Below are 26,880 nucleotides of genomic sequence, written 5' to 3'. Positions count from 1 at the left end.
AAAAAGTGATTAACGTTGGGTAGCTCCAACCCACCTCTGTCTTTAGTCTGTTGTAAAGTTTTAGACTGATACGCAATGGCTTGTTTTTTCATAAAAATATGGATATATTGAGTTCAGTGACTTAAACCAGTTGGAGGATGGTTTAGTTTGTATCACTGAAAACGGGTAGTTTACTTTAGGTAGAACCATCATTTTAACTGTGGCAACCCTCCCCTTGAGTGATATGCGAAAGCACCTCCACCGTGAGAGATCATCCTCTATTGTTTCAAGTAGCTTGACATAATTTAGCTTTGTAAGTTCTGATAACCTGGGGGAAATGTTTATGCCTAAATATCTAATGTTTCCAGACTGTATTGTAGTATTGGGTGCATTTTGTAGGTCACAGTTAATGGGCATAACAATAGTCTTAGACTATGAGAATGTATTAATAAGTGTGATTGTGTGGGGGAGAGATGTCGGTGAGTTCTGGAGGAAAAGTCATACATCATCGGCATAAAGAGTTATCTTATGTTCTATATTCTTGGCATGGATTCCTTTAATTTCTTTATTTTGTCTTATGGCAGCAGCTAGGGGTTCAATAAAAATAGCAAAGAGTGATGGAGAAAGCAGGCAGCCCTGTCTGGTGCCTCTCTGCAAACAGAAGCTTGGAGAAGTTTGATCATTGGTCTTCACACATGCATTTGGGTTGTTATATAATATTTCATCCAATTTATGAAAGATGACCCAAACCCAAATTTGTTTATTGTTGCAAATAAAAATTTCCAGTTTACTTGGTCAAATGCTTTTTCTGTGTCTAAAGAAATGACTGTGGATTTCAGATTATTTAGAGTATAATAATCTATGATGTTAATTACTCTACACATGTTAGAAGAGTAATGTCTACCTTTAATAAAGCCCATTTGCTCACAATATATTATTAGACGGGTTATTTTTTCTATCCTTCTGGCCAGAGCTTTGCTGATTATTTTAAGATCTACATTTATTAACGAAATTGGACAGTAACTGGATGGAAGTGTTGGGTCTTTTCCTGGTTTTAATAGTAGAGCAATATTAGCTTAGTTCATATTTGAAGGTTTTTTGTTTTTTTTTTTTCCTTTATTTTTAATATCATATTGCAGAAAGTGGGTGCCAGCATTGTCCAGAATTCTTTGTAAACACTGAAACTTGAAGAAAAGTTATCGTTTTAATATCACACAGTTTTGTGTGCCATCTTGTTATAGTTTAAAAAATATTGGTAAATCCTCCTGTAGAGCAGCAGGTCAACTTAAAGCAACTAATATCTGCACATGGCCTCTACTGGACTAACTTAAAATAAAAACTTACTTTCCTGAGAAAATTTGGGATATTTACAATATCAAAACAATAATTTTTATGAAATTGCAATAGTGAGAACATAAAGTAGAACAACCAGAAAAATGTCCAATAAAATGAAACATTAATATACTGTCGGCAAAGTAAAAATATCCATTCAAGAAAGACAGTTAAGTTATTTCCCACTTTTTCCATCCTTCTTTTGTTAATTGGATCCATCTTGATGTCTCTCTTTTGTGTCTCAGTTCAAGAATGATCATAGATTAAATTCAGCCTCTCTTGTATTCTCTCCTCCTCTTGTTCGCTGATGATTCGTGTCACCTTGTAGTTGCAAGTTACCACCTGTAAAAAAATATAGGTTAGTGACTTTTCCAGTTTTAGTTTAGGTTAGTGACTGGTGGACCCACACAGAGACACAAGGGTGCTGTTGATTTACCAACAGACAGAGATGAAGCTGGAGGCAAGTTTAGTCAGTGCTGCAAATTAATCAATGCAGCCTTTGAGACAGAAATCAGGAAAGGTTTAAAAATGAAAAAGTTTCTCTGACCTCTTCTGTCTGAGACTGAAACTGGTCCTGGAATGGATTCTGATTTCCTGTTCTGGTACCATATTTTCTGCAGAGAATAAAGAGTCACCAACATAGTTTCTTTGCATCTTCCACTTGTTTTTTATGTGAGATGAAACATAGTGCACAAGCAGCTATTGTAAATATTGTAAAAATAAATATTTGTAGGCTTCAGTTACATACAAACATCACACATACACTGCATGACAGTAACACTCATTTAGCCATTGTTAGATGTCCTTCTGTTCTCTGCACTCATAGCTGCACTAAACGTAACATACATGTAACCACAGAGCTGTGCTTACTAGAGGGTGACACGGGAGTGCATTATTACTCCTGTCCCATCCCACTCCCACAGAAAAAAATCTAGTCCCATCCCAATCCTGGACCAAAGCAAAAGAAAAAATCCTGTCCTGTCCCAATCCTGATAAAATTACTCCCGATCCCATCCCGCTCCCATTTAGAATAACTCCTGCTCCCATTTAAAAAAAATGTATTTAGTCTTTAGGTAATAAATTGAATTTGATTAAATGTTCTCACCCTTCTTTTTTAAACCAGCTGCTAAGTGTTTCTAGCTTTTTTTTAGAGGTAAATTACAATTACAATTATAAAAAAAAAATAAAAAACAAGGGGGAATAACAATAAAACAGTACATTAAAACAGTACTCAATTTTTTCGCCTCCTTGCACTATGTTGAGCTTCTGCCCACAATGCATTGTGGTCTATATTGACCCATCTAGTGACCATCGATGCTCACTACTTTTCAAGATGCATTGTGGGTAATTTTAAGTCCCCTACGCTTTTCTCTCTGGTCATTTGGACACTCCGACAAAATGGCGTGACCCCATACAGGGCACTATGTAGAGAGTAGGGTGCACATTCGGACACAGCCATTGACTCCCATCCCGTGGGAATCCCGCGGGAATCCCGTGACCCATAAGATTCCTGAAAAAATGTTAGCCTCTAGTGCATACAAGCCCAGAATTTTAGCTAATGTGTGCTGTCACACAACCATTGCCTCCAACATGCTCCGCTAGTGTCAGTTTTTTTTTTGGGACTTACAATACACCAACATTTCATATTGCTGACCCAATAGTGATAGAAGCTCTGTACAAGAACAAAACAATGGTTAGTTTTTTGTGTTTTTACATGAACATTTGCAGCTTAAAAGTATTACTCACCTGCAGAGACAGATAACTGCTGTGATGCAACATAGAAGGAATCCAGCAGCAAGTGGACGGATGAATACGACTTTACTAAGTAAACTTGTTTCTGTTAAAGAAAAAAGTTTCTTATTAATTCAAGTACAGTTTAAAGTATGAGCAGTAGGATGATGTATTGAGTTGTGCTTTTCTTTACATACCTTTCTCAGAAACAGTTAAATTCCATGGAATACTGTTGATGCCTCGGTTGTCAGTTATCTCACATGTATAAAGTCCTGAATCATCAAGTTGAGCACTAACAATTTTTAGCTTTGACTTGTTGACGAGGTCTATTGTAACTCTGTCAGAGAAGTTTGAAAAGTTTTGCTGAAGCTGTACGGCCCATGAAAGCATAAATCTGCATTTGGTCCAGGTGATGTGTGTCGTATGTTTCTCAGATATGTTGCAGTTGAACACGACTGAATCTCCCTCTGACACCGATACATTCCAGTAGTCAGATGTTATAGTCCCTGAAGCTAGAAGCAAAAAAATCAATATAGAATCTATTATAGAATCTCTTGTTCTCTTGTATATACAAAACATTTATCACAAACACAAATCTGTTCTGTACCTGCAAAGGCCGGCCATATCAGCTGAATGAAGATGAACACTGCTGGATTTAGACTGATCATGTCCATCAGGCAGCAAGAGTCAAACTGGAGCTACACTACCTGCTTGATTAGTACAAGTGGAGGTGGCACAGAGAAAAGGAAGTGGTTAGTGGTCGTTTTGCTAAGCTTAAGACTAAGTTACATGTCACACCTGTAGATAAAGTTAAATTACATTAGTGTCATGTGTACAGATTCAGTCTAAAATGAAATACTAACAATTCATGGATTATAATACAGTATGTGAAAATAAGCTGGTAACCTTAAGCCACTTTTATAAACATCACAAAAAACCTTCTGCCCTTTAAGATAAAATGTTCCCACAATGTGAAAATCTACTTTCAAGCTGTTCAGGAAAACTTCAAAGCTGCTCCACGTCTCACATTTACTTAATCAAGCAGACAGTAATCCTTAAATACAGTCATGGTGATTCTCTTTTGTTTTTTAGTGGGTGATGGAAACAACAAATGCTATGCTTGTTTTGTCTTCTGAAAACCACAATGTGAATCATCAGTTGGCCTTTTTCACAGAAAACACTCAGACATGTCAGCCACAAAAACAGGTTTGAGTTGGTGTTCATAGTTCACTGTCATGATAAAAGCTGTCCATATTAGTTTACTACATTCACTGTTCTTTCTTTCTAACTAAAAAGGTACTGATATATAAAAGTCTACATGTCAAGAAGGTATCATGTAAAATGGTAAATGATCTGTATTTATAGATGCTTTACTGTACCTGCAACGATACTCAAAGAGCTTTATACTATACATCACATTCACACACTGACGGCGGAAGCTGCCATGCAAGGAGCTAACCACGACCCATCAGGAGCAATTTGAGGTTCGGTGTCTTGCTCAGGGACACTTCCACCTTAATTCTCTCCAGGCAAGAATCAAACCACCAACCCCTGGGTTACAAGACAGCTACTCTTGTGATATAAATTATTGTGTGAGCTGGCCTAAACTTTGTCAAAGCTGTCATGAGATGAAGCATTATTTTTACACTTACAAATTATTATGTGGCCTTTTCACTCTAAAGTACCTGCAACAAGACTTAAAGTGTTTATATTATACATCACATTCACACACTGATGGCGGAAGCTGCCATGCAAGGAGCTAACCACGACCCATCAGGAGCAATTTGAGGTTCGGTGTCTTGCTCAGGGACACTTCAACATGAGCTCTCCAGGCCAGGATCAAACCAGCAACCCTTGGGTTACAAGACGACCACTCTATTAGTAACTTCCTGTCTTTCTGTTGAGCTGTAATGTTACACTTCTGCTTGAAGTGTGGATGTTTTCAGAATACTTTTTCAAGTTTTACAACACAAGTAAATCTACATATGATTAAATCTAAAAGTCTATAGAGAACAGTTTTCCAAAAATGTCAACTGCTCTTTTTTTGGAGTAAAACAGAATTAAAACCATTTCCACAATGGGTTTTATCTCTATGTAAAGATATGCTGTAGCACATTCTTTCCTTGTTTTCTTCAGCAACATCCACCATACTTGAAACTTGATGCATTTTACTCGGGTTGCATGATGGTGTGGTGGTTTTTAATCCTTTTTCATTCCAATGCTGGGTCATGAGCGGGCTGGAGCCTACCCCAGCAGCTTCTAAGTAAGAAGCAGGGTACAGAAGGCTACAGAAGAACTGCATGTCTGCTGAGATTTTCATGCTCATCCTGTGAACGCACACAGCTTAGCAAGCAGAATATATTTGTGCCACTGTAGTAATTTCTGAGACATTTCACATCTAGAACTGATTTAGCTTTTAATTGATGTTCTGTTAAGGCAATACATTATTTGAGAGCTAAACTTCACAACAACATCTCCTGTAACAATGTTCTCTGGTTAGAATCCATACCTTTTAGCACTCTTTTGTAATGTGTACTTCCTCAACAAAAGAGAGGAAAGACCAAAGCTGGAAAATCAAAACCTGGTGACACCTCTGTTTCAAGTTGTTCATATGTTGAGCACTGCCCTCATGTGGCAGAGGAAAGTTAAAACAACTTTGCAGGTGCCATTGAGAGAATATAGTTCAGTCCCTTCCTGAACTGCTGCTGCTGAATTTACACCAACACACTTATTACTGCAGGGTTGCTTCTGTGTACCTATCGCCTGCACAATCATTTTAAATACAGCATGCCTCCCAAAGTTACCCAACAGAAAGTTCCTGACATTACCTGAAAATCATTTGTTGTCACTCATAATTACAGGTAAGCTATATTTTTTATCATCTCTGAAATATAATAATGATAATAATGATAATAATAATAATAATAATAATAATAATAATAATAATAATAATAATAATAATAATAATAATAATAATAATAATAATAATAATAATAAATAATAAATATTATTTTTTATGGGGGATATATTGTGTGAACAAGTGGTATTTTTCCAGGAAAACACCAGAATGAACTGGAACAAGAGACAACTATATTTAAAAGAACAACTTATTTATAAACAAAAGAAGATTGTTTAAAAACTGTAATGGTCTGGATGTTGGACAAAATAAAAAAAAGGTGAACAGTATTTCTGTACTGACAAACTTCAGACCAAAGAAATGGACCAAATAAAACATGCATGGAATTAAAGCAACCAAATGATAACCCATATAACACAACAAAACACTTGCATAGCCCACTCTCCCTTGGAACCCCTCCCTTTAATATAGTTTGATGTCTAAACAAAAACAAAAGTGGTCCATCCAATGGATCAACTGAATAAACATGGAAAATAACTACAAGTGGGAAAAACAGTGGTTAGCATCCTGATGCTGATCATTATAAAAGAGCTGCAAGGAAAAAACAATTAGCATAAAAAAAAACTAAAATTGTCCAGACATGTTAAATGAAAGGGAAATATACCTGGTCAAAACACAGGCACCAACTCCTGTCTCTCACGTTTGCAGGCAAATGGAGGTGACTGAAACTTTAAAACAATTTATGTAAGAAACCAATTAATACTGACATGCCAGTTCATAAAGGAGGTCATATACTGCTGCTGCTTAAGCAAACCTTGTGTCCGGAACTTTTCTGTTGAAGCCACTATGCAAGAGTTTGTCTTGAGTGTTAAATTCCACCACACAAAGGCCTCTGCTGCATGCTGCTCTCAGGTGTGGTGCACCAGGGAGAAAGACCTGAGTGAATTCTCTGTCCCCCTTTTATAGACTCTGCCCCCTTTCCTCAACTCTGCCATCTATGCTCACAACTCACCATCCTACATTTGGTTACACAATGAAACTATGGTAAAGTGGTGTATTGTTGCTAATATGAAGTCAGTATAATAACTAATTTAATGTGAATTTTGGTAACAGCTGCTTGCTGTGTGTAAAAAGTACCAAAACTACATTTTACAGAAGCAGTGGGGTCAAGCTGTGGCAGAAACCCCATTACACATAGTCAGTGTGGATGATGTATTCTGTAAACATGGCAGCCAAAATGAATATTATTGCATCCCTCACACGTTACTCTCAAGGTGTCAAGGATTCTGGATGCCCTGAAAAAGATAAAAGGAATCAATACTGACTTTTGTGGAGTGGGGCTGTAGCTGTTTGTGCATGCACTGCTGCAAGGAACCCATAAAATCAGAAGCAAACAGAAGCTATGAGAACCTGACTGAAGGACAATCAAGGATTATTAATTGGCCCCAAGCTGAGTGAGTGGCCAAGAGCTAGTGTCCACTTATTTGTCTGAGGGAAACAGCCGCTAGCTTCATGTAACCCCTGATTAACTTTTCCTCAAAACTTCCCCTGGTTCCTCAATACATGAGATGTGGGTGGAGCTAGATTAGCAGATTTATAGGTCTACATTCACCGAAAGAGACAAAAGCTGTAGAAGACATGATAAGTTTCTTGTTTGTTTTTCTTTTAGAGCATTAATGACTGCTGGAGCAGAACTTTCAACCAGCTGTCCAACAGGCACATGGAGAGGGGCTAGTACCTGTTATTTGGAGATTTAATGCAGAAAAGGCAACTTTTTTATTCTTTTATTTTTGTATTTTTTTAATTAACCTACCTGCCATGAGTTAGGGTTATGGTTAGGTTAGTTTATCTGACATTGTACTTTAGGTCATTCATGAAGTGATTCAGAGCTAGAGTGAAGAAAACAGACTGATGCAAAACAGTGGAATACCATCATTTGTTTAATCTTTAAAGGGAGGAACTTTACCTGATTGGTGTATTTTGTAAAATAATTTTTTTTCAACTGTACTTCTACAGCAGCTCTTAGGTGTAAACTACTTGTGCTCCTCAGGACAAAAACAGGTTATTTACAAGCACCTCATTTCAGTGTGTAATAATATTCTTTTTCATGGACAAATTTAATATCTGCCTACCTATTGAGATTAAGAGAGTGCAATTTATTTAGAGAAATTAACGGCTGTTTTACAACCCATATATGCTTAGATACAAGGATGCAGTTGCTGTGTAAATTAATAATCTGTATTTGTGAATGTTTGACAATAAACTTTGCAAACTTTCACCTAGACCAATAACCTGACTGTAAATATGTAAACATTTGTTAGATTCCACTTCATTTCATCAAAGCTCCCACAACGGATTGATGTGTAAAGACATTTCAGCCTGCAGTGCAACGATGCCTCACAAAGAGAAGGATCATCCAATAAACCAGATTCCCAACCTATTTTCCTTGAGGACCCCCTCCATGTAAGTAGTCTAAGCCACAGAGTCTGTACCCCACCCCATGCTGAAACTATGCCTGGTGTTTTGTTTTCATCCTGTCCTTTGATGGAACCAAAGTTAAATAAACAACATATAGACTTTTTACAAATTTATTTAGATTTTTTAATAGGGAAAAATCATCTGCTCTGTGGTGTTTCTGAGACATGTTTAGTTAATTAATTGTTGTAGGAAAAATCACAGACATAAAGTTCTCCACTACTGTAGCTCTACCTGCTCACTAGGGCTGCACAATTAATCGGATTTTGATCGTGATCATGATTTTGGTGGCCATTATTAAATTTACATGCTGTACGCATCTCTGATCACACACGTTCTCAACCAGCAGTCTGCCAACCGCCAGGGGACAAAAGCAAGGCTGTCTAAATAATAAGGACCCACACCTTTTACAATCGGCAGCTAGCATGTTGCCACAAGTTTTCACTCCCCTCTAGCAACTTTTATTTATTATTATTATTTTTTTTTTTAAGCCTAGCAACTACCAACAAATCTAGCTACTTTTTTCTGGTTATATTGGAGACTTTGGGAGACTGACGTGAAAGAGTGAGTGGGAGCTGCGCAGACCCCTCCCCCGTCCAAATGCACTCAGAAGAGGCTTGTTCCTCATGAAGCAGATGATCGCCTCTGTTTCATGACCAGACTGAAAATGAAACGTACCAAGCTGCTGCTGGATGATCCTGCGCTGGCTTACCGTCAGATATTAATGTTTATTAATGAAGAATGTGGACATAAATATTTTAAAATTAAGTGTTGTGACATGTTGCAGACTCCTAATTAAAAATAATAATAATAACAATAAAATAATAATAATAATTACACTTTATAAAAATTAAACTTAAATAACAAAGTAAATATTGACTGAAGAATTTAATGTTATTATTTATTTATTTATTTTTGCTCTCTAAACATTTTTCAGGTTGTCTTTTCATCAATTTTTGCTTTTCTCAAGACATCCTTCTCCATGGTAGCATCCATTACAACTATGTTTACTAGTGATGGGATGTTTGGCTCTTTTGGCTCCCAAACGGCTCATAATTTAGCATCTTTTGTAGCCCCATGATTTACATTAATTTCTCAAAAATGAATAGTAAATGTATTTTTTTTCATTATTTATCATCTATTCTAATTTAAAGTTACATTTTTCAGTAAAATTGTTGCAATGTAGTTTGTTTGTAATTGGGGCAATAAAAATACATGTTTTTCCTAACACATTGAATGATCATGATTAATAATCGTAATTACAATATTGACCAAAATATTCATGATTATTATTTTGCTCATAATCATGCAGCCCTACTGTTCACTGACCTCAATAAACCCAGAACATGGATGAAAATTGATTGGATGCACAAGTTGTGGCCTTGTAAGTGTTTTTTGTTTTTTTGTTTTTTTCATATTCTTCTCCTATTATTTGTTTTTGACTTAGAATCCATGTATTAAAAAGTTGTATAGCTGTTACGGACCCCTTCTGGTCTAGGGGTGGAAGGGGTTGAGTAACACAACAAGCCGGTGTTATCAGAAATAACAATAATTTATTTACACAAATGTTCTATTTTTACAAAAACTTAAAGTGTCCTTATCAGGTAACTTACAACAATAATAAACAAAAGATGACCTATAAAAGGAAAACGCACGCTAACCGGCGGCAAATTATAACTCGCTTACAAAAAAACACAAAGGAAACTTAACCAAACAAACTATAGAGTCAAACAAAATCCATATAACTTAACAATCCTAAATAACACAAAGAGTGGAGTTTCTCCTAATGAGAAAACTCCCACACAATCACTCACTATAATCACTGAAATTGCAAACCGTCTGTTGAACAGTCCAGTCAGAATTCTAAAGGATCAAGAGCCACCAAGTGTCCTCAGACACATAAACCATACAAACAGCTCAAGAAACCACACAATGTACAAACTACTCAGAGAACCCAACACGAGGCGAACTGTGTCCTAGTGACACAGCTGCCATGAATGATGACAGGTCCTCCTATTTAAGGGCGAGGCATCTCTCAATGATTTCCAGCTGGGATGAGCGGGAGCAGTAGCGACCAATCGGTGAGGCGGAGGGGAGGAACTGCAACTTCCGGTCCACAGCCAATCCCGAAGCAGCACTGGCTCAGCAGCATTTGCATATCCAAGTCTGGAGTGACAGGCTGGAGGCCAATCCAAAAGGCCAGGGGCCGTAACAATAGCAGATTTTGAGGACCCCCGTAAATTCACTTTGGGATCTGGTTTAAAAAGTTTTCAGCCTCCCCAAATGCTTTTTCTATGTCAACAAAATGTCCAGATGATTTCAAAACAGACAAAAAACAAACAAACGAACAAAAACAAAACAAAAAAACACATCAACTCGTGTCTGTGTGGAATGGTCAAAGCCTTGGGGACCCCCTATACTCTTTGGTGGATCCCTTGGGGATCCTGGCCCCCAGGTTGAGAACCACTGCAACAGACCACAAAGTAGTCATACAGTCTTAACCTGACAGGACCTGACAAGAAAAAGAAATATTCTTTATCTCAGCTTACATCTTAGGGAAAGGTACATTTCAAAACCATAAAATATATTTAATGTTTTATTGTATCTGAGGTTCAAATGTATAAAACCCTAAACCCACATTTAGGATCTGCACCCCAACTAACCTCCCCTGCCCCCAAATACACCATCGGTGTTCAGTTTTGGATAACAAGGGGTCCAGGTTTTATATTTGTACCACATCTTTTCTGAGAAAATAAAACATAACTCAATATTTAGAAATTTATTTGGTTTAAGATTTAGCTAAAAAACTGGGTACAGATTCTGGAGGGGAACCTCTCATACAGTGAAACATCACTGCATGGTTTGCTGTGTAGATCCATGAAAACAATATCAGTTGCAATGACCTTTACAGTTACCAGGACTTCCAACTGAATATTTGTAGGATGCTTTGTTAGTACAACACTTTTCACCACCATCAAAATATCAAAAGAGAGAAAAAAGACAGAAGCTCCACAGTCATGTTGTCAATGAAAAAGCAGGTGGAAGCTGTTGTAGTGCAACATGCTGCCCCAACATCATGTTTCAAAACCAAAAGTTGTTTTATTTTATTTTGTTTTATTATTTTTCTCCACCAGCCTGTTTATAAATCCAGGTTTTGTGGCTCTAACAGTGATGAGTTCTCAAAGGAATCATCTGCATGTATCAATAACAAATGATTCAACATTATTAGAACCAAACCTGTAACCTTACATTCAAAGTCCTTCCTCCCTGCAAAAATCCTGAAAGTGACTCTGATGGCACAAAATGTTAAAGACTGTCTGAAATACTGAAACTAAGTTATTCTTTTAATCTCACACAGTTATGTGTGCCATCTTGTTATAGACTAGAAATATTGGTAAATCCTCCTGTAGAGCAGCAGGTCAAATTAAAAGTAACTAATATCTGCACATGGCCTCTACTGGACTAACTTAAAACTAAACTTTAGATTTTAGTTTGCCACTCAGGTAAACTATACAGAGTCAGTTTGGGATGATTTATGATATCCAGAGATAATTATTAAATTGCAACACTGAGAACGTAAAGTAGAACAACCGGAAAAATGTCCAATAAAATGTGCTCATTAAACACGCTGAAACATTAATATACTATCAGCAAGGTAAAAATTCCTTTCACAGGAAGACAGAGGGGTTATTTCCCACGTTTCCCGGCCTTCCTTTGCAAAATGGATCTGTCTTGATGTTTCTCTATGGTCTGTCAGTTCAGAAATGATCATAGATTGGATTCAGCCTCTCCATGTACTCTCTCCTCCGCTTGTTTCTCTGATGATTCGTACCACCTTGTAATTGCATGTTACCGCCTGTAACAAAATATAGTTTAGTGACTGGTGGATGCACACGGAGACACAGATAGAGGGTGCTGTTGATTTACCAATGAACAGAGATGAAGCTGGAGGCAAGCTTAGTGCTGCAAATTAGTCAATGCAGCCTTTGAGACAGAAATCAGGAAAGGTTTAAAGATGAAAAAGTTTCTCTGACCTCTTCTGTCTGAGACTGAAACTGGTCCTGGAATGGATTCTGATTTTCTGTTCTGGTCCCATATTTTCTGCAGAGAATAAAGAGTCACCAACAGCTTTTCTTTGCCTCTTCCACTTGTTTATGTGAGATGAAACATAGTGCACAAGCAGCTATTGTAAATATTTGTAGCAGAAGCCTTCAGTTACATACAAACATCACACAGACTGCATCAAGTTGTCAGGTACTAAGTAGCAACTGACACATGCATGACAGTAACACTCATTTAGCCATTGGTAGACATCAGTGATAGCATCAGTGGTACACAGCTAAACATTTTCTCCCTCTGAATAGCGGTTAGAACCGGCCTGCAGCATCAAAGGACTGCAAGAGTAACTTGTCTTCGCTTGCAGCACCTAACCCGCTAATTTCCTCATCTTCATCATAATTATATACTGTGCTATGGTTGACTCTCAGATGTTTAAGGAGGTTTGTGGTGTTGCTGCAATACCTTTGTCTTCCCACACACATCATACATCGCATCGTTGCAGTTCAGCTCTACCCATGATGCAACAGACTGAGTGAGTGAGAGATGCGCTGCTACGCCCCGACACTTTCACATATGACTTTGGCAGGCGGAAGAAAAAGTAGTTCCTGCCAACTGGGTATAATTTAGAGAAGATCCTGATATTATAACTACTTTTTACTGTATTCCAGTTTGTTAAAAACTGCATTTTTACCCTAAATCAGTAAAATATCGATGTTCTGACATGAAAATTGATTCTAGAATATAAAAAGCTGTAGTAATATTGATAGTATCGATATTTTGGTATCGATCCGCACATCACTAGTGTACAAGCACAGAAATTTAGCTAATGTTTGTTGTGACACAAAAATGGCCTCCAACATGCTTTAATAGTCAGTTTTTTCTCTTTGACTCACAGTATATCAGCATTTATATTGCCTTACTTTGCGTATAAATTTCCAACAACCTACTTTGTTGTTACTAAACACTGTACAGTAAAAGTGAGATTTATAGTCCTGGACGTTTTTTATTATCACTTTAGTCTAAATGAAATAAACATTGTCCTCATCACAGAATCAAAAGAGCGAGTTTAATGACAGTAGTTTTTGACATACTCACTTTTTATTAAAATGTTTTCAGTTATATTTAAGGAAAGTTTCTACAAACTATTTAATCAACTTCATGACTCTTCCTATATAATTGCATTTTGGTATTTTATGTCATGTTGCTGTAAGACGTGACACTTTTTGTTACATCCTGCTTTGACAACATCATATAAACATGTTAATGTGAATATCTTTAGATCCATGAGAAGTGGGTGGAGCAATAAAACAGACTTAATGAAAGAATTAATTCCCAAACTCAACTTTATCAGTGCTGCAGTAACAGCACGACACGCTAAACTTAACTGTGCAGCATTTTACCAGGAGGCGTCCAAAGTAAAAAATATAATTTATTTAAAACAAGATGCAATCTAAAATATGACTTAACATAATCAGCTGACCCAATAGCGATAGAAGCTCTGTACAAGAACAAGAAATGAAGAGATTCTTGTGTTTTTACATGAACATTTGCAGCTTAAAGGTATTACTTACCTGCAGAGACAGATAACTGCTGTGGTGCAACATAGAAGGAATCCAGCAGCAAGTGAAGGGATGAATACGACATTACTAAGTAAACTTGTTTCTGTTAGAAAAAAGTTTCTTATTAATTTAAGTACAGTTTAAAGTATGAGCAGTATGATGATGCGTTCAGTCGTGCTTTTCTTTACATACCTTTCTTAAAAACTTTCTTAAAAACAGTTAAATTCCATGTAATACTGCTGACGCCTCGGTTGTCAGTTATCTCACATGTATAAAGTCCTGAATCATTAAGTTGAGCACTAACAATTTTTAGCTTTGACTTGTTGACGAGGGCCATTGTAACTCTGTCAGAGAAGTTTGAAAAGTTTTGCTGAAGCTGTACACACCATGAAAACATAAATCTGCCTTTGGTCCAGGTGATGTGTCTCGTATGTTTCTCAGATGTGTTGCAGTTGAACACGACTGAATCTCCCTCTGACACCGATACATTCCAGTAGTCAGATGTTATAGTCCCTGAAGTTTGAAGAAAACAATCAATGAATTATAGAATCTCTTGTTCAATACGGATGAAAACATTTATCAAACACAAATCTGTTCTGTACCTGCAAAGGCCGGCCATATCAGCTGAATGAAGATGAACACTGCTGGATTTAGACTGATCATGTCCATCAGGCAGCAAGAGTCAAACTGGAGCTACACTACCTGCTTCATTAGTACAAGTGGAGGTGGCGCAGAGAAAAGGAAGTGGTTAGTTGTCGTTTTGCTAAGCTTAAGACTAAGTTACATGTCACACCTGTAGATAAAGTAAAGTCACATTTGTTCTGTCTAAAATGATATACTGACAATTCATGGATCATAATACAGTATGTGAAAATAAGCTGGTAACCTTATCATTTCATAGATAAAACCACTTTTATAAACATCACAAAAACCTTCTGCCCTCTAAGATAAAATGTTCCCACACTGTGAAAATCTACTTTCAAGCTGTTCAGGAAAACTTCAAAGTTGCTCCACGTCTCACATTTAATTAATCAAGCAGACAGTAATCTTTAAATACAGTCATGGTGATTCTCTTTTGTCATTTAGTTGGTGATAGAAACAACAAAAGCTATGCTTGTTTTGTCTTGTAAAACCACAATGTTAAACATCAGTTGGCTTTTTTTTTTTTTACAGAAAACACTCAGAGATGTCAGCCACAAAAACAGGTTTGGGTTGGTGTTCATAGTTTGCTGTCATGATAAAAGCTGTCTATATTAGTTTACCACATTCACTGTTCTTTCTTTATTAACTATAAAGGTACTAAGACACATCGACAAGGCATCATGTAAGAGTCAAAGCTGACCAGAGCTTTCTTTGCTTTGTCTTTAATTTAAGATATTACCTGAGTTAAATATACAGAGTTTTTAGGCATCTGGTCGTCTCAGACTTTGTGGTTATGAATCATGTTTGCTAAATTAGTATCTTCCTGTCTTTTTGTTGAGCTGTTCCACTTCTGCTTGAAGTGTGGATGTTTTCAGAACTCTTTTTCAAGTTTTACAACACAAATAACTATTTTAATAAAATGTCAACTGCTCTTTTTGTGGAGTAAAACAGAATTAAAACCATTTCTACGATGGCTTTCATCTCTCTATTAATCTACAGGAAATACTCAAAGGTCTCTTGTGGTGGAAACACTCCAGCACAAATAAGTTGTATAATTTTTTGTTGTCATTGTTCAAGCTTTGACAACTCAAATTAGATGATTTTAATTCATATCTTTTAAAAACAGCAGTGATGCAAAGTATTTGTATCGGTGTGTCTTATGCTGTACCAATTTTTTTTTTCTTTTTATTTATTTATTTATTTAAATTAACATCTATGGTAGAAACTTGATGTTTTTACTTGGGTTGCATGATGGTGTGGTTGTTTTCTATCCCTGTTTATTCCAATGCTGGGTCATGAGAAGGCTGAAGCTTACCCCAACGGCTTCTAGGCAAGTAGCAGGGTACACCCTGGACAGGTCGACAGTCCATCGCAGGGCCAACACAGAGAGTCAAACAACCACATTTGATAAATTTTTGTTCTTATGTCCACCTTCTAGTATTTGTGCTTTTGCATCCTTCCTCCCCATCTCTAATCGTGACACTGCTATGTGTGGCGAGTGGATTTTGGATGTTTGTAGGATCACCTTCAGTTTCCAAGCAAAAGCAAATGTGGAGCGAACCCGAGATCAATCTACCTGCAGCATCAAAATCAGCTGCTTGTACGTGACGGGCACCGCGCTGCCATTGGCTGGACACCAATCGTAATCATCTACCTGAATCTAATCAGGTGAGCAGCCTTTTTACTACATATGCTTTATAACGTCACCTCGTTCTTAATTCTGTCATCTTCTTGCCTGCTATTTTTTAACCAGCTAGTCTGATCCCTGTTCTTTAAAATACTCACATTCTATGTCTTTCTTTCACTCATGTCACAGCTCCACCGTGATGGTGCATCAGAGTCTAATTGGCAAACAAAATACTTTCAGATTAAACATTTGTCCATCAAATATTTAGTTGATCTTTCTTTATTGGAAATTGGAAGTAAGGGCACTTAATGTTAGTGGTGTTTCCTACAGATTGTGTTTCTCATCTGTTTTATTTCACACGCATGCATGCACTCACACACTGGGGGGCTTATGGACAACTGCTAAGAATATACAGGAACAGGAAACACATTTTGCAGAGGTGTAAGTCTAAGCAAAGCTCAACAGATTTACAGGCTTTAGAGAACATTGTGCAGAAAGACCAAATACATTTAAAAACTCTTTAACTGATTAATTGTGTCATGTATCAAATGGGCTATCTTGCAGCCACCCTCTAAATGTAAGGCGGGAAAATCGTCAGAATCTGCATGAACAAGGAAGATAAAGTTGTTCTTGGTGGTTCACTGTGACAAGGCACCTACATGCCTAAAATCAGCTTTTCACACTGCAATAATGTCAGATTCAGATTTTTAATATGGCTTGTGTTTAACTTAGTTGTTTAAAGATTTATCTCTTTATTAATGCTTTAATTTTGACAACCTTTATTAAAAAATATCAAGTTTATTGGATAAATGTAGGCTATATATTTTTTTTAAATTATCTGGCGACCTCCTGAAATTATCTTGTGTCCCCTATGGGGGTCCCGAGCCCCAGTTTGAAAATCACTTTATTAAAGCACACTGGTAAATTATTTCTACTTAATCTTTTCTAACTTCTCAATTTCTGCCATAGCGCTCAGGCATGAAGTGTGACAAAACAGCAAATTTGTAAACAGTCTTCAGCCAGAGGCTTCTTTAGCTTTACAATGACCTGTACAAGAGTTAATTCTGGCCCACAAGAAGTCTTACACGAAACTTCTGCAATGTTTATATCCTAAAAGACTATTTGATCCTCTTAATTTATCATTTCTGAAATTAATTAATGAAACCATTAGTCATTCAGTATTATATCACAACATTACAATTTTAAAGTAGAAGTGAAAATAATGAAAACACTAGAACAATATAAGCACCCAACAATTCTCTTAAAGACAATCAGTAAAGTTATTTCATGAAAACAGAACTTTTTGCAGGATAGACTTTACTATATATGAAAACTAACCCCTGACTACAGAATATGTGCTGTACGTGACGGATCTTTAACAACAGGATGCAACATTCGGGAAACCATGTGGAAAGTATAAAAAAACTATTTTCCACTTGGCCAGTCTGCTTAGTTCTTTAGCACACTTACCTGTGTTTAACCTCATGTTTTGCAGTTGTAGGAGTTGGAGGAAGCTGGACATTTACAGCAACATAAAGAGGCCTCTAATAAGGGAGGCAGCATACAGTAAAGTTACTTCCTCACTGCTGCTTCCTCCTTTAAAGCCTTTATTCTTTATGAGCCCCTTCTACTGCTTCCTGCCGCTTATGTTCAACTCAGATTTGAAAATCAAGGAAAACACACACCTTGAATCTCAGTAGACTTTAGTAGTAGTAGACGTCTACATCAAAGCTTTTTTTTTTTTAGATCTGATAGCAAGATGAAGGTCCATTTAATGGTTACGTGTTAGCAGCAGGTGTCTGGGGAGCAGGAACTTCCTCATGCTTAAGGTTTCTGATAGGCAGAGCTCATATCAAATACATGCTTGGCCCGGGTCTGTGGTTGTACAAAGTAGCACTAGTGCTTTGTAGATGTCTGATATCATACACGTGCCTGCTTGCACAGAAACCTCCCCCCTCACACTGTGCTTGATTCTTAGTTAAACTTTCATATATTTAGTTCTTTTTCGTCTTCATTGTGTTTAGCTTTATTTAATTTTCTACTTTTAACATTTTTAACTCCAGTGTATTCCTCAAGGGGATCCTCCACCCTGGAACCATTGTCTGCTTGGTCTGCAGGAATGTTGCCATGGGGATGGCTGTGGTCTGGGTGGCAAGGGGCCCTGCACAACAGCCCAAATGGCTGTTGTGTGGGTCCCGGCCTGCAAGATATCGTTTCCTCACAGTAATGTCAAGACAGATTATAGTGTGTGTGTATGTGTGTGTGAGAGAGTAAGAGTAGGAGTGGAGTTTTAGTTGCTGTTTTATATTCTTTTCTATTGCCAAACATTGTTTTTGTATGCATTTTATTATGTAAAGCACTTTGTGCTGCCTATGTATGAAAAGTGCTGTGTGTGCTTATATGCATGGTTGCTGTCGTCTTTCTCTTTTTTTTTAAATCCGGATGCCAGCTTAATGAATACGCTGTTTGGTGATGGCAGTCAACATGCACCCTTGGTCACATTCACCAGAGTGCAGACCCAACAGGCAAGAAAATAGAACATTTTTCTTACCAAAAAATGTGGGAATTCTCTCTGTCTTATTTCTTTTCTTTCGATCAAAGAGAAAAAATGAATAAATAAATAAATTAAAAATTAAAATACTAGTATGTATTAATTGTTTTGATTGGATCCATAATCCCTTAATTTTTCTTGCTTTTGAAATCTGAATATAATGTGTAATTTGGACAGAGAAATTTTGTGCATGCATTATAGAGCGAAACAGGATGTGTGATCAAATTACCTATTTCTGTAAGACCATCCTTCACATTTGCACCTTTGGCTGAAAGCCCTAACCTTCAGCGCTTAACCACACACACACACACACACACACACACACACACACACACACACACACACACACACACACACACACACACACACACACACACACACACACACACACACACACACAAAGATGTTCCTGTTTGTTGGTTTGTTTAAATTTGTATTTCTTTGCACTCTCATTCACACTCACACAGTCCCACATTTTCCACTGCAGACCTCAGAGAAAGACATTATAGAAAATGTCTAGAAGCAAAACAAATGTAATTGTGTTTGTGTATGTGGGTGGAGCATGTACTGATATGTGCATATGAAGAGATTCATTCATTGTAACTATAGTAGTTTCTGACCGTCTCAGGCACTGATGGATGTTTGTGATTATTTGAGATGCCTCTCAGAAAGCCCCTGGCAGAACACAGAGAGACATCAGAGGAGCTGCTACCTCTGTTCTGTGTTGCAAACACTGCACAGTCCCCCCTGTATGCATCCTCCATACATGAATTTAAATCAGTAGTAGGAGAGTGTGTTTTGTTACACTAATGGCTGGAGAGGAAAGACAGAGAATAAATTGTTTGTCAGACATCTCAGCAGGAGAATAGATTAAACAGTTTGTCTGCATAACTGTGAAAATGTTGGAAATGTGTTTTTTCTTTGTCGGTTTTTGAGTTTTCACACATACTGTGTCTCATCTGAAGCATTGGATCAGCTCTGCGGTGCTACTTTTGTGGCAGGGTCATGTAGTGTGTGCTAAGGTAAACATTGGCATGTAATAACATTTTTGGAGACTTGGATGTTTAAGACAAAACCTTATTTAACATGTTTATGATCTGAATTCTTTGCAAAGTCTCGATTTTCCTGCTACGTACATATGCCTCCAGGCCTGTGCTGAGCTTTCTACTGGCTTTCAAACAATGCAAGAGTTTTCTTTTTTTTCTTTCCTTTACTGTTGCAAAAGTATGTGTTGCTTGGATTCAGTCTCTTCCAAAACCGTTTCTTTTCTGTTTTAGCTAGATGCTCTTCTAAATATCTGACTAAACCCACATTATGTGAGGAAATATTAAACAAAAAGTACCTCCCAATGAAAAACAAAGATTAAAATAGAACAAAAATCCATAGCTTCCTGCATCGCTGCAAAACAGAGGAAAACAAAAGTCAGTTAATGAGTAAAACAGTGGAGGAGAAACAGAATCAACACAATTACAAGTTATATGAAGAGCATAAAATTAGCTTCAGCAGACAGAAAAAGAAACATGCTCTGATTTTCCACTGTGCAAGAACATGTACAGTCCAAACACATCATACATACAAATGAAAAAAGCTCTGGGGTGTAAAATAATCGCAGCATTTATTTGAACAGGTAGCTTCACCGAGAGGGGCTGAGGTTATATTATAATTGATGGCTTGCAGTGCAAAAAACCATTAATCTCCATTCTTTATATTCAAAAATCAGTATGCTGCTGTGCTCAGTGCTGTACACCACCTCCCTAATCATTCTAATTACTGGGTGGAGCATGTACTGATATACAATCCTTCAAAAAATTCTTCAAAACCTTTAACATTATTCTTTCAGGACTTGAGAAAAAAAACATTTGTCTATAGAGGATTTCTGTGCATATGAAGGACTTGATTGAAGGATGCTGCTATAAGAGGAGATGTTGTGGCTTAAACTGAAGGGGTGGCAACCTATTCAAGGCTGAAACATATTGTACCAAATTAACAAGGAAAACAATAGACCACATGAGAAGAAATTTGATTCTTTGGAAGCTGCTTCTATGATTTTTATCCAAGTTTAAAAATAACTTCCTAAGAAGAACAGTGAATTGAATTTTTAATTTCCAATTAAAATATAGGGTCCTAGTTTAATTCGGACCCTACACTGGAATAAGTGAGTTACCATGGTAACGCACTGTCTATTGGCCGTGTAACTCTAGTCTTTGAGCCAGTCAATGAAGAATTTCTGTCACCACTTGGGACAGACAATAAAGTTCTATCTATCTATCTATCTATCTATCTATCTATCTATCTATCTATCTATCTATCTACCTATCTACCTATCTACCTATCTACCTACCTACCTACCTACCTACCTACCTACCTATCTATCTATCTATAACAACATGAAACACTGGCTGATCTACCTCCTCATTCTCTTGCTAGCTTCACGATAAGGCTCCAACGTGTGACCCATCACTGCATGTTTTGCTGTGTAGATCCATGAAAACAATATGAATCAGTTGCAGTGACCTTTACAGTTACCAGGACTTTCAACTGATTATTTGTGGGAGGCTTTGTTAATATAGCACTTTTCACCATCATCAACTTAGAGAAAAAAAAGACAGATGCTCCACAGTCATGTTGAATCAATAAAAAAGCAGGTTGAAGCTGTTGTAGTGCAACATGCTGCCCCAATAAACTTATTTCAAGACTGAAAGTTGTTTTATTCATTTATTTTTTTCCACCAGCCTGTTTACAAATCCAGGTTTTGTGGCTCAAACAGTGATGAGTTCTCAAAGGAGTCATCTGCATGCATCAATAACAAATGATTCAACATTATTAGGATCAAACCTGGAACCTTTCATCCAATGTCCTTCCTCCCTGCAAAAATCTTGAATATGAAATTGATGGCACAAAATGCTAAAGACTGTCTGAAATACTAAAACTTTTTTTTTAACTTGTCCTGTCCAGCATCATAGCAAGCAAAATGATAATTTGGTTGCTGTATCGTGCTGAACAAATTTGCTCTGCCAAGGGGACGCCTATGGGTAAGGTTTCTCTTGACAATCTGATTCATTAATTTTTTTTATTTACTTTGGATCACGGAATCTATGTAATCTTGCTGGACCTGACTGGAGGGGAAAGAAAAAGATGGAAAATAGCAAAAAGAAGCAAAAGGTAAAGAAGAAAGGAGACAAAACATCACAGACAGAAGGCAACGACCTTTCAATCCACACCATCACCAGACAACAAACTGTTACACCTGTATATAAACACAACAGAAAATTTCCTACAACTTTTACAAAAACAAAAACAAACAAACAAACAAAAAGGAAAGAAGGAAGAAGAAGGCAGGTCAGAAATAATCAGATCCTCACACAAGCTTGCTCTACATCTAAACATGGTTCATCCAAACCGGTAGGTTTAAGCCTATACTGCAGCTTGTTAGCTAAGAAAAAGTGATTAAAGTCGGGTAGCTCCAACCCACCTCTGTCTTTAGTCTATTGTAAAGTTTTAGACTGATACGCAATGGCTTGTTTTTTCATAAAAATGTGGATATATTGAGTTCAGTGACTTAAACCAGTTGGAGGATGATTTAGTTTGTATCACTGAAAACAGGTAGTTTACTTTAGGTAGAACCATCATTTTAACTGTGGCAACCCTCCCCATGAATGATATGGGTAAGCACCTCCACCGTGAGAGATCATCCTCTATTGTTTCAAGTAGCTTGACATAATTTAGCTTTGTAAGTTCTGATAACCTGGGGGAAATGTTTATGCCTAAATATCTAATGTTTCCAGACTGTATTGTAGTATTGGGTGCATTTTGTAGGTCACAGTTAATGGGCATAACAATAGTCTTAGACTATGAGAATGTATTAATAAGTGTGATTGTGTGGGGGAGAGATGTCGGTGAGTTCTGGAGGAAAAGTCATACATCATCGGCATAAAGAGTTATCTTATGTTCTATATTCTTGGCATGGATTCCTTTAATCTCTTTATTTTGTCTTATGGCAGCAGCTAGGGGTTCAGTAAAAATAGCAAAGAGTGATGGAGAAAGCAGGCAGCCCTGTCTGGTGCCTCTCTGCAAACAGAAGCTTGGAGAAGTTTGATCATTGGTCTTCACACATGCATTTGGGTTGTTATATAATATTTCATCCAATTTATGAAAGATGACCCAAACCCAAATTTGTTTATTGTTGCAAATAAAAATTTCCAGTTTACTTGGTCAAATGCTTTTTCTGTGTCTAAAGAAATGACTGTGGATTTCAGATTATTTAGAGTATAATAATCTATGATGTTAATTACTCTACACATGTTAGAAGAGTAATGTCTACCTTTAATAAAGCCCATTTGCTCACAATATATTATTAGACGGGTTATTTTTTCTATCCTTCTGGCCAGAGCTTTGCTGATTATTTTAAGATCTACATTTATTAACGAAATTGGATGGTAACTGGATGGAAGTGTTGGGTCTTTTCCTGGTTTTAATAGTAGAGCAATATTAGCTTAGTTCATATTTGAAGGTTTTTTTTTTTTTTTTTTCCTTTATTTTTAATATCATATTGTCGAAAGTGGGTGCCAGCATTGTCCAGAATTCTTTGTAAACACTGAAACTTGAAGAAAAGTTATCGTTTTAATATCACACAGTTTTGTGTGCCATCTTGTTATAGTTTAAAAAATATTGGTAAATCCTCCTGTAGAGCAGCAGGTCAACTTAAAGCAACTAATATCTGCACATGGCCTCTACTGGACTAACTTAAAATAAAAACTTACTTTCCTGGGAAAATTTGGGATATTTACAATATCAAAACAATCATTTTTATGAAATTGCAATAGTGAGAACATAAAGTAGAACAACCAGAAAAATGTCCAATAAAATGAAACATTAATATACTGTCGGCAAGGTAAAAATACCCATTCAAGAAAGACAGTTAAGTTATTTCCCACTTTTTCCATCCTTCTTTTGTTAATTGGATCCATCTTGATGTCTCTCTTTTGTGTCTCAGTTCAAGAATGATCATAGATTAAATTCAGCCTCTCTTGTATTCTCTCCTCCTCTTGTTCGCTGATGATTCGTGTCACCTTGTAGTTGCAAGTTACCACCTGTAAAAAAATATAGGTTAGTGACTTTTCCAGTTTTAGTTTAGGTTAGTGACTGGTGGACCCACACAGAGACACAAGGGTGCTGTTGATTTACCAACAGACAGAGATGAAGCTGGAGGCAAGTTTAGTCAGTGCTGCAAATTAATCAATGCAGCCTTTGAGACAGAAATCAGGAAAGGTTTAAAAATGAAAAAGTTTCTCTGACCTCTTCTGTCTGAGACTGAAACTGGTCCTGGAATGGATTCTGATTTCCTGTTCTGGTACCATATTTTCTGCAGAGAAAGGAGTCACCAACAGCGTTTCTTTGCACCTTCCACTTGTTTTTTATGTGAGATGAAACATAGTGCACAAGCAGCTATTGTAAATATTGTAAAAATAAATATTTGTAGGCTTCAGTTACATACAAACATCACACATACACTGCATGACAGTAACACTCATTTAGCCATTGTTAGATGTCCTTCTGTTCTCTGCACTCATAGCTGCACTAAACGTAACATGCATGTAACCACAGAGCTGTGCTTACTAGAGGGTGACACGGGAGTGCATTATTACTCCTGTCCCATCCCACTCCCACAGAAAAAAAGTCTTGTCCCATCCCAATCCTGGACCAAAGCAAAAGAAAAAATCCTGTCCTGTCCCAATCCTGATAAAATTACTCCCGATCCCATCCCGCTCCCATTTAGAATGACTCCTGCTCCCATTTTAAAAAAATGTATTTAGTCTTTAGGTAATAAATTGAATTTGATTAAATGTTCTCACCCTTCTTTTTTAAACCAGCTGCTAAGTGTTTCTAGCTTTTTTTAGAGGTAAATTACAATTACAATTATAAAAAAAAAATAAAAAACAAGGGGGAATAACAATAAAACAGTACATTAAAACAGTACTCAGTTTTTTCGCCTCCTTGCACTATGTTGAGCTTCTGCCCACAATGCATTGTGGTCTATATTGACCCATCTAGTGACCATCGATGCTCACTACTTTTCAAGATGCATTGTGGGTAATTTTAAGTCCCCTACTCTTTTCTCTCTGGTCATTTGGACACTCCAACAAAATGGCGTGACCCCATATAGGGCACTATGTAGGGAGTAGGGTGCACATTCGGACACAGCCATTGACTCCCATCCCGTGGGAATCCCGTGACCCATAAGATTCCTGAAAAAATGTTAGCCTCTAGTGCATACAAGCCCAGAATTTTAGCTAATGTGTGCTGTCACACAACCATTGCCTCCAACATGCTCCGCTAGTGTCAGTTTTTTTTTTTTGGACTTACAATACACCAACATTTCATATTGCTGACCCAATAGTGATAGAAGCTCTGTACAAGAACAAAACAATGGTTAGTTTTTTGTGTTTTTACATGAACATTTGCAGCTTAAAAGTATTACTCACCTGCAGAGACAGATAACTGCTGTGATGCAACATAGAAGGAATCCAGCAGCAAGTGGACGGATGAATACGACATTACTAAGTAAACTTGTTTCTGTTAAAGAAAAAAGTTTCTTATTAATTGAAGTACAGTTTAAAGTATGAGCAGTAGGATGATGTATTGAGTTGTGCTTTTCTTTACATACCTTTCTCAGAAACAGTTAAATTCCATGTAATACTGTTGATGCCTCGGTTGTCAGTTATCTCACATGTATAAAGTCCTGAATCCTCAAGTTGAGCACTAACAATTTTTAGCTTTGACTTGTTGACGAGGTCTATTGTAACTCTGTCAGAGAAGTTTGAAAAGTTTTGCTGAAGCTGTACGGCCCATGAAAGCATTAATCTGCATTTGGTCCAGGTGATGTGTGTCGTATGTTTCTCAGATGTGTTGCAGTTGAACACGACTGAATCTCCCTCTGACACCGATACATTCTGGTGGTCAGATGTTTTAGTCCCTGAAGTTTGAAGAAAACAATCAATGAATTATAGAATCTCTTGTTCAATACGGATGAAAACATTTATCAAACACAAATCTGTTCTGTACCTGCAAAGGCCGGCCATATCAGCTGAATGAAGATGAACACTGCTGGATTTAGACTGATCATGTCCATCAGGCAGCAAGAGTCAAACTGGAGCTACACTACCTGCTTGATTAGTACAAGTGGAGGTGGCACAGAGAAAAGGAAGTGGTTAGTGGTCGTTTTGCTAAGCTTAAGACTAAGTTACATGTCACACCTGTAGATAAAGTTAAATTACATTAGTGTCATGTGTACAGATTCAGTCTAAAATGAAATACTAACAATTCATGGATTATAATACAGTATGTGAAAATAAGCTGGTAACCTTAAGCCACTTTTATAAACATCACAAAAAACCTTCTGCCCTTCAAGATAAAATGTTCCCACAATGTGAAAATCTACTTTCAAGCTGTTCAGGAAAACTTCAAAGCTGCTCCACGTCTCACATTTACTTAATCAAGCAGACAGTAATCTTTAAATACAGTCATGGTGATTCTCTTTTGTTTTTTAGTGGGTGATGGAAACAACAAATGCTATGCTTGTTTTGTCTTCTGAAAACCACAATGTGAATCATCAGTTGGCCTTTTTCACAGAAAACACTCAGACATGTCAGCCACAAAAACAGGTTTGAGTTGGTGTTCATAGTTCACTGTCATGATAAAAGCTGTCCATATTAGTTTACTACATTCACTGTTCTTTCTTTCTAACTAAAAAGGTACTGATATATAAAAGTCTACATGTCAAGAAGGTATCATGTAAAATGGTAAATGATCTGTATTTATAGATGCTTTACTGTACCTGCAACGATACTCAAAGAGCTTTATACTATACATCACATTCACACACTGACAGCGGAAGCTGCCATGCAAGGCGCTAACCACGACCCATCAGGAGCAATTTGAGGTTCGGTGTCTTGCTCAGGGACACTTCCACCTTAATTCTCTCCAGGCAAGAATCAAACCACCAACCCGTGGGTTACAAGACAGCTACTCTTGTGATATAAATTATTGTGTGAGCTGGCCTAAACTTTGT

At 37.1% G+C, this 26,880-nt stretch overlaps 3 protein-coding genes across 3 annotated transcripts; all 3 read right to left on the bottom strand.

Moving 5' to 3' along the window:
• Positions 1-1,441: 1,441 nt before the first annotated feature.
• Positions 1,442-3,803, bottom strand: LOC121650813. The gene is made up of 5 exons (XM_042002564.1): positions 3,650-3,803; positions 3,240-3,554; positions 3,058-3,148; positions 1,859-1,925; positions 1,442-1,653 (listed from the first exon to the last, which is right to left on the bottom strand). The coding sequence occupies exons 1-5, from the start codon at positions 3,714-3,716 to the stop codon at positions 1,558-1,560; spliced, it is 636 nt and encodes a 211-aa protein (XP_041858498.1). The 5' UTR covers positions 3,717-3,803; the 3' UTR covers positions 1,442-1,557.
• Positions 3,804-9,917: 6,114 nt separating this feature from the next.
• LOC121650816 (interleukin-1 receptor-like 2) lies at positions 9,918-14,790 on the bottom strand. Its single transcript, XM_042002566.1, has 5 exons — positions 14,595-14,790; positions 14,185-14,511; positions 14,005-14,095; positions 12,409-12,475; positions 9,918-12,230 (listed from the first exon to the last, which is right to left on the bottom strand). The coding sequence occupies exons 1-5, from the start codon at positions 14,659-14,661 to the stop codon at positions 12,156-12,158; spliced, it is 627 nt and encodes a 208-aa protein (XP_041858500.1). The 5' UTR covers positions 14,662-14,790; the 3' UTR covers positions 9,918-12,155.
• An 8,532-nt stretch (positions 14,791-23,322) lies between these two features.
• Positions 23,323-26,028, bottom strand: LOC121650814. Its single transcript, XM_042002565.1, has 5 exons — positions 25,875-26,028; positions 25,477-25,785; positions 25,295-25,385; positions 24,108-24,174; positions 23,323-23,902 (listed from the first exon to the last, which is right to left on the bottom strand). The coding sequence occupies exons 1-5, from the start codon at positions 25,939-25,941 to the stop codon at positions 23,807-23,809; spliced, it is 630 nt and encodes a 209-aa protein (XP_041858499.1). The 5' UTR covers positions 25,942-26,028; the 3' UTR covers positions 23,323-23,806.
• Positions 26,029-26,880: the final 852 nt, after the last annotated feature.

Source organism: Melanotaenia boesemani, chromosome 12, assembly GCF_017639745.1.
Source record: "Melanotaenia boesemani isolate fMelBoe1 chromosome 12, fMelBoe1.pri, whole genome shotgun sequence".
Taxonomy (NCBI): domain Eukaryota; kingdom Metazoa; phylum Chordata; class Actinopteri; order Atheriniformes; family Melanotaeniidae; genus Melanotaenia; species Melanotaenia boesemani.
Note: the sequence above shows the minus strand (reverse complement) of the source record. Positions and strands in the feature narration are given on the sequence as shown.